The sequence below is a fragment of the Brienomyrus brachyistius genome, chromosome 22 (assembly GCF_023856365.1).
Source record: "Brienomyrus brachyistius isolate T26 chromosome 22, BBRACH_0.4, whole genome shotgun sequence".
Classification (NCBI taxonomy): Eukaryota; Metazoa; Chordata; class Actinopteri; order Osteoglossiformes; family Mormyridae; genus Brienomyrus; species Brienomyrus brachyistius.
The window spans coordinates 3,581,974-3,594,399 of record NC_064554.1 but is presented as its reverse complement, the minus strand read 5'-3'; the positions used below and the strand labels follow the sequence as shown (position 1 = coordinate 3,594,399).

Sequence of the window (12,426 nt, the reverse complement as noted above, 5' to 3'; positions counted from 1 at the left end):
GCATGTATATTGATTCGAAATAACAACCATATTTTCCTTTATCCATCTCAGTCTTCTTTATGTTTGTGGAATTTAAGCAAACACAACAATTCCAGTGTCTTCTCTTTACATAATTTGCTTTGGTTTTCAAAACATCAGACATTACAGGTCCTCCAATTTGCCACGCTCAAAATGGCAGAAAAACAAGTCCAAACTAACCTCTCTATCCTGTTTTAGACTTGTCGCACTTTAGTGACGTCGGCTCTTCAGTGTTGACAGATTGCGAAAGGAAATTATTCCTAGAAGCTCGGGTAAAGTCAACTATTCGTTACTTTTGAAAGTACATTCTAACGCGTAAGTTATAGTAATATATATGTATAACCTATGGAGGTGTTCCATACCTATCTTGGGGATACGACTATAATTAGCTATCTTCCGAAACGCAATGACAAGGACAAATGATTTCAAATTAATGAGTTTCTGCAGCTGCATGACAGCTAGTCGACGGATTTAATAATGATAGTTCCTTAAAGACTGCGTTTGTGTAATCTGTATAATAGCCTTCTATAATTTCATTGTCTAATTGTGGGGATAGGGAGATTGTACAACGCAGAATAATTATTAGTATTATTATTATTGAGTTATGTCGTGTATTATTGTCAGCTGAATAGCTCCCGTGTGGTGTTCTGCTTTGGGATATTTCCTTCCATATTTGTATTTATGTTGCATTGTTTCAGGTCTATTCAGAGCACAGCAGCCATGACGCTACGAAGAGCCGCTTTGCGCCTGTTCGTCAAACCCCACAGATGTACTTTCATGGCGGCTTGGAGGGGACAGGGGACCGTCGCACCTGTTCGCTCTGGTGTGTTGCGCACCGCGTTTGACACGCGACAAATGTGAAGGCAGTTTATTAAGATACGATGTTTATTATTCCTCAAAAGTACATTATTACCTCATATTTATGGCTGGTATTTTTTTACTCAGACGGTGAGAAGGCGAGGGATAACACGACAGTGAAACCACGTATGTAGCAGACCTGCACACAGATGTGTCAATTATCGGTTTTCCTTGTCATTTTCAACATAGTAATAATTTCGGTGTTGTGGTAGCCAAGGTCCAATTCAACTGGCGTGATCCCCTGGACCTGGAGGGGCAGTTGACCGAAGAGGAGATCATGATTCGAGACTCGTTCCGTACATACTGCCAGGAGAAACTCATGCCACGGATTTTGATGGCCAACAGAAATGAAGGTGTGTGCGAACAGACTATTACGCATTATGCAAATAAAAATACATATTCTAGCCCAGATATTCTGTCTTTGTAGATTGGTACCTTTCAAATAAAATACTCAGAATATGGGTCTTATACATTTTACTTCACAGAATGTTCCATGAAGTTCCCCTCCACCCAATTCCGTGAGGTTACTTATATTCTCGGGTGCTCCATCTCCAACTATAACTTAAACTTAAAGGTGAAATGAAAATTCAGAGACTGACCTGAACAGGCATTAACCAAAGGCTTTAAATTTACAGCCGGGAAACAGCACTGCCCCTTCCCAGCTGGACAATAAATACCGTGCAGGATCATTTTATTGCATTTTGCTGTGGTTCTCTTCAAAGTGTTATTGCAGAAAAAGTCCATTCTTGAATTTTAATAATACTTGATCTGTTTCCCTTGCAGTGTTCCATCGTGAGATTGTGTCAGAAATGGGAGAACTGGGAGTTTTGGGCCCTACAATTAAAGGTAAACAAAGAGTGCGGTGGCCGGCGTGTCATGTAGCTTACAGATATAAGAAAAATACATGTATGGCGTGGAATTCACAGCATATCCTGTAACCAGTCTCCTTCTATCCTGTTTGCTCTCACAAATCCCCTTTCTTTACCTCATGCCTTCCCCTACTCTGTCTCTTATTAGGTTATGGCTGTGCTGGCACAAGCTATGTGGCCTATGGACTCATTGCCAGGGAGGTGGAGAAGGTAGACAGCGGCTACCGCTCAGTCATGAGCGTGCAGTCCTCACTGGTCATGCACCCTATCTACGCCTACGGCACAGAAGAGCAGAAGGAGAAATACCTCCCTAGACTGGGTTAGCAGAAGGCTGCCGCAAACACTACCGTGACTGCCTTACTAATGTAACTAATGTATTAATGTTGAGGTCTTAAAGAATTCACAGATTTCTAGTGACAAAGCATCTTTAAATCCATCCTTTAGACTGCCATAAGTACACAGTAAACCAGGCGTGTAAGAGAATATACCTTATTTCTTTAGATTGCATTACTGTAGGTATTTTTTTTAAATTAACACCAGTCATGTATCTTTACATGGTTCAGCGAAAGGGGATCTTCTGGGCTGCTTTGGTCTAACGGAACCAAACCACGGCAGCGATCCGGGCAGCATGGAGACTCGGGCAAAATACAACCCCTCTAGTCGCACCTTCACCCTTACAGGCTCTAAAACATGGTGAGTTCAGGACAGCACAGTTCCTCGCATGCTATGAAGAGCCTGTCCTATACATATTACTAAGTTTACTACTACAATAGTAAGTCTACAACCATAGTTTCATAACAATATAAAAAATGCTTGATTGTTTATTAAAATATTCCATAACTTAGCACTGAAATCATGACTTGCTGGCCAGGATCACAAACTCCCCCGTGGCAGACATCTGTGTGGTATGGGCTAAATGTGATGACAGCAAAATACGAGGCTTCATTTTGGAGCGTGGCATGAAGGGCCTCACTACGCCAAAGATTGAGGGCAAGTTTTCCCTGAGAGCTTCACCCACAGGCATGATTGTGATGGATGACATAGAGGTTCCAGAAGAGAACCTGCTACCCAAAGCCTTGGGTTTGGCTGTAAGTATAAGTAGATATTTTTCAAGGACATTGCAAAGGTTTTAATGATTGAAAACAATTTAATTGTGTTCGGTCTGATTAGGGCCCCTTCGGCTGCCTAAACAATGCCCGATATGGCATTTCCTGGGGTGCTCTTGGTGCGGCTGAATTCTGTTTCCATACGGCCCGTCAGTACACACTAGACAGGTAGGGGTCGACTCTTTCATGGAACAGATGTGAATGTATATAAAGACGAGTGGTGTGTTAATTTTATTGCACTCCTATGCCAGGATTCAGTTTGGCGTGCCATTGGCCAGGAACCAGCTCATGCAGAAGAAGATGGCTGATATGCTGACAGAGATCAACATTGGACTACAGTCCTGTCTGCAGCTGGGCAGACTCATGGATGCAAAGAAGTGAGTTTCATTTCTGTGGGCAATGTTACCTCGATATTAGTGTAGGACAAATCAGATCTGTGTATAAGCATGTGAAGAAATGAAAATTGTTGCCATCTCAAGCCAGGTTAAATTCTATACTTAAGATTGGTACAACCATGAGCCCTTCAAAGTCTTTAATTAGGAGTCACTCAATCAGAGCTGGAGATACTTGGGACTCCAAAAGTGGCTACAACCAGAGAAAGGGGGCTAAGCTCTGCTTGCGTATCTGCCTATAACTTGCAGAGCGGCCCCGGAGATGATCTCTATGCTGAAGAGGAACAGCTGTGGTAAAGCCCTGGACGTCGCTCGACAGGCGAGGGACATGCTTGGGGGCAACGGCATTGCAGACGAGTACCACATCATCCGACATGTCATGAACCTGGAATCTGTCAACACGTATGAAGGTGAGATTAACAGCAAGGATGTGGGAATCTGGGCAGGAAACGTTAAGCATATGAGGCCAACTCAGGACCAAAAATGAATGTCTGAAAACAGGGGCATTAAACAGAAGTGTAGAAAGACAAACTTATGCAGGTTCCTTTTCATCGGAGCACTGAGATTCCAAGAGATTTACTTGAAAGAACCATGAAAACCTCAAACTTGTTTTTACAAAGTACCACCAGTAGAGGTCAATAATAGCACATTAATAGAGAGTGCTCCATGTGGCACAGAGGTAAATGGCTGGCCGTCCACACAGACTGGAGATTAGCATGAAACCTCAGACACTAGTCAGTGAAACCATTATTATTACTGCTTAAGTCTCAGTGCAGAACATCCCACTTCTCCAACCATCCAACTACTGCTTATCCTTCTCAGGATGATGAGGGGTCCTGAAATTATCCCAAGGACCATGTGACACAAGGCAGGGGAACGCCAGTGAAAACCCACTATTCAGATGAATGTCTGTAATTCACTGTTGTTTTTGCTTTTTTGCAGGTACACATGATATCCATGCCTTGATTTTGGGTAGAGCCATCACTGGGCTACAGTCCTTCACAGTAGACAAATAAATGAGATGCTGTCTCAGTACGGTAAATACACTAAAGATCCTAATTGTGATCTGCTCATTCACAGGATGTCTCTACCTTATTTCCTCTTTTTATAGATATTAGTATAAAATAAGGGCCTCAGTTGGAAAGGTCTAAGTTAGTTAGATTGGTCAGTTTTGCATGTGACTGTGAACAGTTACATTGCTATTTCCCATTACGTAATATGTGTTGATTCTACAGTATAGACTAAAATTAACACCTGTAAAATTTACGCACCGGTACACTACACACATTACTGGTTAAATAACAGAAACCAGCAATTTCCACAGAAACTATTTTTCACTGATGCAGCACTTATTTCATTGGCTGTGAAAATGGTAATCATAATACTTGCACTTTTGCATCTCTCTGGCCTTTGGTCCTCTGCCCTGGAAATTCTCATTAATCTTGCCAAGAGGGGACAGTGTGGACTTTTGACATTATTCTATTGAATTTATGCCGTTCCATTAATAAAGTCTATTATGATTATATTTTGTAATTTTTCTAGACTGGGTTCAAGTTCTTAATTCTTGTTTCTAAATGCTTTTTAACTTTTCCTACTTAATTGGAAATATCAAGTGGGAATGAAAAGCTTAATATAAAATGTGTCTTCTGGCTAATTGAAGATATTTGTTTAGACAGCTTTGTGAGGATTAAACAAGCAGGTATAAACATCAGTGTAACAAAGCTCTTATTTTTAATTACACTGTATTAAACACAGACTGGCATTTCTAAACAGAAACTAAGATGAACAGCATCTAGTACTAGTGTATAGTTGAATTACCCTCTATATTAATAGTGACTATATTTTGCAATAACTTCTGGGTTGAAAAGTGTTTACTGCTCAGGGGGTCTCTGCAGGCCTTTGCTGATGGCGACCAGGGTCAGGCTGGCACTCTGCAGTTCAGCACTGAGCTGGCTGCTTTGGTCCAGTACCTCTGACAGCTCCCTCAGCCTGTCCTCCATCAAACGGCTGTTCTCCTCATAGGTGCTGAACATCTGCCCTTGCACCTGCTGACACACCTCACTGACCTGCAGGCACATGCTATGCTAGCCTTAAATGCATTTTTTGCTTATACAAGACAGGTGCATTGCGTATTATGGAAACATCTGATCTTTATCAGCAGTTAAAGGGTCTAACCCTCCAGCTGTTGGTGACTGGAATGAATCATTAGGGCTGGGTGATATGACGATATTATCGATAATCGACGATATCTAATAGGCAAGTATCTCCTTCCTGGGGAAGTAATCTTAGGCTACACACAAAGCAAGATAACGCAAAGATTTATGATTTGACTTTCAGTTCAGCTTACTAACCTATGTTTCTGATGCAGATGCAAAGCTGTCAGTGTATGTAAACATTGGTTATAAAGCCCCCCCCCCTACTTGTGTCTCATCTGGTGTCACTTGAATATGTGCTTTTGTGCGTGCGGGTGGTGGTGCTGTTAGACAACTCGATATTATCATTTATCTCTATATTTTTTTTAAATAAAATGTTGCTTATTATTTTTTTTTATATAGCCTAGCCCTAACCACCCCTGTTTTGCAGGGTCTCTATAAATTGGCACGTTCCTTTTGCATTTCTCTCGAGTATGGCCATCCACCTGTTAAGTGACTATTGCTTTTGAGATGACATTTGAAAAATTGTAAATAGTGGAAATATATTGTTTGTTACCTTATCCATTAACTTCTCCTGGAAGCTGTTCATAATTTCTTGGTCTACTGCACGGCTTTCATTAATCTTCTCTATTAGGTCCTGAGTTTTTTTCCCTATCTCATCTATCCTCAAACTGAGAGTAGAGAAATAGACTGAGTTCTCACTCCGGAATTCACAGTCGGCATCTCCGCCAGGGATGCTGATGCCTGAGTCGTCACTTAATGAAAGACAACGGAAAACTTAAAACACCATTCTGTCTGCAAAACTGTTCTCCATTTGGCAGCATAACTCGAGACTGGTTTTCAGGACATTAAACAGAAACTACATTTTAAAGTAAGGCCTTGCTCATTTAAAAACAAAAATTCAAGTCACTTACTCCAATGTTCCTTTTCATCATCTTTTGGCAAAAAAAATGTATTAAAAGGACTAGGGTTTCTTTCATTTTCCTATAAATAATTCAACAAAAATCGCAGGCTTTAACACAACAGGTTGCAGAAGTAGATGAAAAGTTAAATGTGGTTTCCAAACAAGCATGATGGGCAAACATTTCTACGACTGTAAAATCCTCCACAGTACCTTACTGGGGAAATGATGCTATCTTTTCTCACCTTGATTTCTGTTCGTGACTTTCATCCAGACTTAACAATGAAGATCTTCCAAGGTCAGGTTCTAGCTGTTCTTCAGATTCCTGTACAATAAGGAAAAACAACCAAAAGTCCTACACACTGAAATATGTCAAACAGAATCATTATTTTGTAAAATACTGGTGATTTCCTGAGGGTGGAGGGTTATGTGAGAAAGTACTCCCTATCATCTACTTACACAAGGTGATTTACACTATACTAAATTTATGCAAAGATATTTTTAAATGTAGAGAATTTTGAACATCTGAACATTTTAAAACCTGTGCGTGATTTTTTAAATGTAGAATGAAATAGTACGAGCTGCACTACATGAAACAAAAGGCCCACTTTTGGTGTTTCAGTCGCTACGTCAGGGTCACGGATTTATCGGTGTCACATTCCCACTGAGGTGAACCCCCTCCATTGTACCGGGATTGCGGAGTGATCAGTCGGCTTGGGTGTAGACTGAGAGTTGGAGGCCATTTTCCCGACGAAAAACTGATCCATGACCTGCCCAGGCAAATGTCTCCAAATTAAAATTTAGGACCTTCTTAAATCTTTTCGCTAAACTCATTTTTAAATAAAACTAGTTTGCTAGCCAGCCATAATAGACTAATATCCGCTATCTACGAATACTATTATATTCAGCAACAGTTTATGCTGGTAGAACCTGACATCAATATACTGGGTGTTAAATATTTTTTTGCTTACTTAGCTAACTCATTAGCTCTCTGACTAACCCATGTAAACACCGTGTACTAAGAAGTAAATAAACCCCTTCGGATCTGCAAATATTTACTTGTCAGAATCTGCGGTGCTGGTCCTTGACTGTAAATGTCCTTACCATAACCTTAGGATCGTATTTATTAATAAATTCGTCTTTATTTTTGTTGTATTGCGGTATCACTAGTCACTTGGGAAAACGGACTCGTCATCATCCAGAGCAACGGCCGGGTGGCTATGGCGTCTCCGCGAGACCGCGCACGGGCCACGCATGCATGCACGCGCCCTGCGGGGGAAATTCGCTTGTTAAACTTCAACGCTTTAAGTTTCGTGATCTGCCCGCTTACACCACTCCGTTCCCCATGTCAATGACATGACATCCTTATAACACGCGATATGTTTCCAAAGCTTTAGTATAAGAATTACGCAGAAATAAATGTTTACTACTAAAATTAAACACAATACAAAAATTATTCTCTGAGTTTTGATTATCAGATAACGCTAAATGCCCATGAGTCCAATAATAGCATGGAAACCTAAAAACTTAATGACGAATTAGCCACTGAGTCGTGATTGGTGTACATGTCAACTAGAAGGTTATAATCATAACCAATTAGCATTGAGCAATACACTCATTCATAATAAATACATACAAATAAATATAGCCCCATAAAATGAAGAATCATTTGTGGGCAATTTGAATATATCGATTAGTTTCTTTGTCAGATGCTAGAAATAGCACTGTCTCCCAAATACTGAAGATTTGTATGACATTGAAACCAAATACTTGTACATGAATGTGATGCAGCATTACAGTGCATTTCCTCTATTGAGTCTCTTGAGAGAACCCGGTTCTCTGTCAATATACCAGAAACTTCAGAAGGGCAAAATGATGCCATTGGATTCATAGAAAAAGTCGACACTCGGGACAGACAGACCTGGCTTTTGAGACCAAGGGGATTGTGAGTAAAACAAAGTCAAGCCAGAGGGTGTGTTTCATTAAAATGAACAACCTAAAATAGCCAGTGAGGAGTCGAGTGTGACAGGAGACATGGAACAGTTCTCTGACTTCATGTGGGGAGAGGAAACTACTTTTTTTTTTATCTCAAATGAAATCCAGACTACATTATCCAGACCATGATTACAAATCTATTCATTTCTAAAAACTATAAATAAAACAAAGCTTTAGTTACTTCCTCAAGTGGAGAGAATGATCGACCATCTTTTTTTTTTAACATTGAAAATAAATATTGTGAAACTCATTTCTAATATACCATTTTATTTACACCTTGTTTTGTTTAAAAGAAAAAAAAATCAAAATAGCTCTTTATATTAACATCCTAACATTTGACTAATCCTGCCAATGAGATAATAAAATGTATATACATGTAGATGCATGTTTTTAATTCTCCCCAGGTTACGATGGGGTTATGTTCCTACAAATCTATCGCAAGGCGAAAATATCGTAAGGAGAAAATGCATTTTAATACAGTACCTACATAACCTAACAAACATCACAGCCTATTTTAACTTAAACCTGCTTAGAACACTTACATTCGCCAACAGTTAGGCAAAGTCATTAACAGAAATCCTACTTTGAATAGTATTGAATATCTCATGAAATTTATTGAATAATGTACTGAAAGTGAAAAACATTTACCCATCGTGAAGTCGTAATATCGTAACCCGGGGAACGTCTGTACTTGTTTATGTAAGGGCAAATTTGGGAACATATTGTTTCATACTCTCAGTCTGTCTGACTTTGCTCATCATCTTGAAGGGTGAAACATTGCTGTAAAAGGTATCGTATTGCAATAAACCCATCAAGAGTGGCAGCTATGGGGTCTGGCTTCGCTCATTGTCAATGGCACCGGCCCAGCTGTAACCTAACCCTTTGTCCTTGTTATTCCTCATTAAGAAATACAGTATTATTGTCCTTCTGTTACTCTTACATCATTATCCCCAAAAGCACGCACACATGGATGCACACAGATGCACAGAATATGCATCGTCTCTATACTTCCCACTGCTTTCTTTCCCCCAGTCCTTTATCTATCCATCAGTCCCCATCTGGCTCCTCAGAACCGAGCAGAAAGATCAGTTTCCCTACCCCAAACAAAAATAGATCGACTATAAATAATCACCATCTTTGTAAATCAGCACAGAAAGAAATGTGACCCTAGCACTGTCTCCCCCCATCTATTGAAGTCTTAAATCTCATGTATTGGGGACCACAGGCTGATTACGGTGAAGCCTTGACAAGAATCCCAAGAGAATGAACAGAGATCAGCATGCGGATCACGATTTGGCAAATGAAAAAAGTCAATTGGCCGGGTAAGGTAGACGGGGCTAGAGCACAGCAGTGAAAGAGGAGCTGGTTGTGATGGCCAGCTTACTAATAGTGGAAAACTAACAATAGTGATTATTTTGATCACGCACATGCACACAAACACAGAGCTTTGTGGGGCTTTCTGGAAAAGCCACAGCCTGCTGTTGATAAATTATGAAACATAACCCATTAATTTTTGATGGGTAACAGTCAAATTAATTTAATCTCTTTTTCTGGTAATCAGTGTAATTGTAGCTGTAAAACCACTGGAGAGTATGAAAGTTGAAAGCGTGGTAATATCCATTTTTTTTACCTCGGCCTTTGCATGTCCATTTCTGCATGCCCAGGCTTGCCATCATGCAAGAGTGTATTGTTTTTGATACTGTTAGATTTGAATTCTAAACATTAATTGTGTCATATATAGGCCTAAATATATATCAAAACAACTACAGCATTCTGCTACACGTGTAAATGGAAACCCAGATAGGCATTATGTTATATTATAGGGAAAAACGGGAGAATTGGAGCACAAAATAATAAATGTATTTAATTATTAAATTAATATATACCCAGCGTAGATACCTGTGTCAATCTGTACTGCTATTTTTTTTTACAACATAATACAAAATACAACGCATATTCCATCAATTGTGCTTCAGAACACAGGTAGATAAAAAAGTCTAAAACAGTAAAAAAAAAAAAAAAAAAAAAAAAGTAAAATTGCTTGCACCCTCGCCCAGATATTAAATGAAACGGAATCAGTCAAAAAGGTGAAGGGGGCCGCTTTTATTTGAATATATTTCTGCGGCATCCAATTAAAATGCTAAGCCGACCAAAGGGGGCGGAGATTCAGTTATATGAAATTTTTATTAGAGTATCTTGTAGGTTGCGGAAACTCCTCCTGTGGATGTTTCAGAACCGCGGAGAGCGACGTTAACGCAGGGATGAGATGCAATGCAGACCAAGCCAATGGATATCTACTCTCCCCAATTTCAGTAAGTATCACGTAAGATACCTACATAATATACAACAATAAACATATTTGGCAGAATCCAAATTAATTGCGATTCTTTTAAAAGGGGAAGACGGAGGAAACTTTAGCTGTTGTTTTTCTTAAAATTAACGAGCGGGAAGAATTAGCGCAGTTTTTTATTTGAAGTTTTGTTTATTTAAATATTTATACGTCGGACGGATTTCCTTACACTGTTTCGCTTAAATCTTTTCCAGCATTTTTAAAGATAAAGCATCCGGGATCAAAAGAATACGTCTGAAATGTTTGACTTCAGAACCTGGATTCAATGGGAACGTTAAAACACACAAGAAGACGTTGTAAAATCGTTACAACTCCGAATAAGTAAGCTAAAAACAGCATTCTTCTCACAGTTGCAGTATGAATCCGCTAAATATAACAAATGTAAACTTTACCGATGGATCCGGGCTCGCTTATCAATATTCGTTTCCAGACATCGACCCAGTCTACAAGGATTATAAGCCCCCTCAACGGGAACTCATTCCGTTACCTAAAGCGGTACTTTATCTACTGATGGCTGCATTGGTTGTGGTGGCAGTTGCTTATACCATCGTTGGCCATATAATCAAGGACCTCGCCGGTGATGTTGCAGGTAATGTATAAAAATGGTTCATCTGATATTCGGTTAATTTGCACGAAATATTTACAGATATATTATATCAATTACGTTTAATATTGAGGTTTAATATTGAATTTTAAAAATCAAGTAAAAATATTGCTATAAACATAATTGGGGTTATTAATCAATTAAAAAACTAAACATTTGTTTTCATTTTTGTTTTGAAAAGAAACCAAGCACAGTTGTGTACGATCTCTTTTGATATACTTTAAATTAAACTACTAATCTCCTCCCAAAAGCAGTTTTGGGTGCCTGCCTAATCGCTCTCCTGTCGCAGCAGACTGCGTGCTTGGGCCAGACGGGGAAGATGCCGTAAAAGAGACGGACTTGCGGTGCACCAGCTCGCCGAAGATGCCCGAGGCGCGCCGCCATTCCCATGCCAACGCTTTCCGTGTGTGGGACCAGGAGGACGTGATCGTCAACCTGTCGCCGGAAGAGAACCCCCAAAACAACCCCCTGTTGCTGACTACCGCTCCTTACAGCCCGTATTTTCACACCCCAAGCAGCGTTTCCCCCCCTCCCAGCAGCCCAGGGGCCCGTCCACCTGGTGTCTCGCGTGATGTGGAGTGTGCTGCGGACTGAGCTTTACCCACATTCACGGTTTATCCACGTGAGATGTCCTGGTATCGTACCTTTCGGTAATGTGGTCTAGGTTAAATTGTCCCGGATCATACTGACATTTTCAAGGGTCGTATGATGTAATGCAACAATACAAAACTTAATTCGTACACTCTTTAGTATATTTAAAGAAAAATATTGTCTATAAAACGATAAATTATGGTTATTAAGATAATTAGTAAGAACGGGATTTTCTGCATGGCCCGCAGATAAAATATACTGAATCTTCTAGCGGATCCTGAAAACTTGTAAAAACAGACATTAATTATTGGGGGCGCAATGAGTCGTTGGGGGTTGTCGGAGACACGGTGGGAGATCCTAAGCGCCCCCTGAAGAGATCTATGTTTATGTGACGGGAACCAGAACAACGACAGTTAAACATCTTCTGCAATGACAGATCAGTCAGCCTGTCGCTGCAGTCACCGCTGCATTTCATGTGCGTCACGTTATCTACCCATTTCAGAGCACGTGAATGTTATTTCAGCTAGCTCAATGCATTAACCGACATGCTGTATATAACATAGCAAAAATGTTATTTGCAGTGCCTAAG

General features: G+C 40.1%; 2 protein-coding genes across 5 annotated transcripts; one reads left to right on the top strand and one right to left on the bottom strand.

Annotated features, from left to right (window-relative positions):
- Positions 1–186: 186 nt before the first annotated feature.
- gcdhb (glutaryl-CoA dehydrogenase b) lies at positions 187–4,766 on the top strand. Of its 2 annotated transcripts, none has more exons than XM_048991817.1 (12): positions 187–290; positions 717–841; positions 964–1,002; positions 1,089–1,229; positions 1,660–1,722; positions 1,894–2,064; positions 2,309–2,438; positions 2,617–2,833; positions 2,916–3,019; positions 3,103–3,228; positions 3,493–3,653; positions 4,186–4,766. In XM_048991817.1, exons 2-12 carry the CDS (start codon positions 739–741, stop codon positions 4,257–4,259), a joined length of 1,329 nt encoding a protein of 442 aa, XP_048847774.1. In that variant the 5' UTR covers positions 187–290; positions 717–738; the 3' UTR covers positions 4,260–4,766. The 2 variants fall into 2 exon arrangements, with proteins under 2 accessions (XP_048847774.1, XP_048847773.1); XM_048991816.1 differs by having other exon boundaries at positions 199–333.
- Positions 4,767–4,955: 189 nt separating this feature from the next.
- On the bottom strand, positions 4,956–7,526 carry syce2 (synaptonemal complex central element protein 2). Of its 3 annotated transcripts, none has more exons than XM_048991819.1 (5): positions 7,357–7,520; positions 6,987–7,067; positions 6,543–6,622; positions 5,953–6,151; positions 4,956–5,309 (listed from the first exon to the last, which is right to left on the bottom strand). In XM_048991819.1, the coding sequence occupies exons 2-5, from the start codon at positions 7,062–7,064 to the stop codon at positions 5,115–5,117; spliced, it is 552 nt and encodes a 183-aa protein (XP_048847776.1). In that variant the 5' UTR covers positions 7,065–7,067; positions 7,357–7,520; the 3' UTR covers positions 4,956–5,114. The 3 variants fall into 3 exon arrangements, with proteins under 3 accessions (XP_048847776.1, XP_048847775.1, XP_048847778.1); XM_048991818.1 differs by having other exon boundaries at positions 7,402–7,516; XM_048991821.1 differs by lacking the exon at positions 6,987–7,067 and having other exon boundaries at positions 7,402–7,526.
- Positions 7,527–12,426: the final 4,900 nt, after the last annotated feature.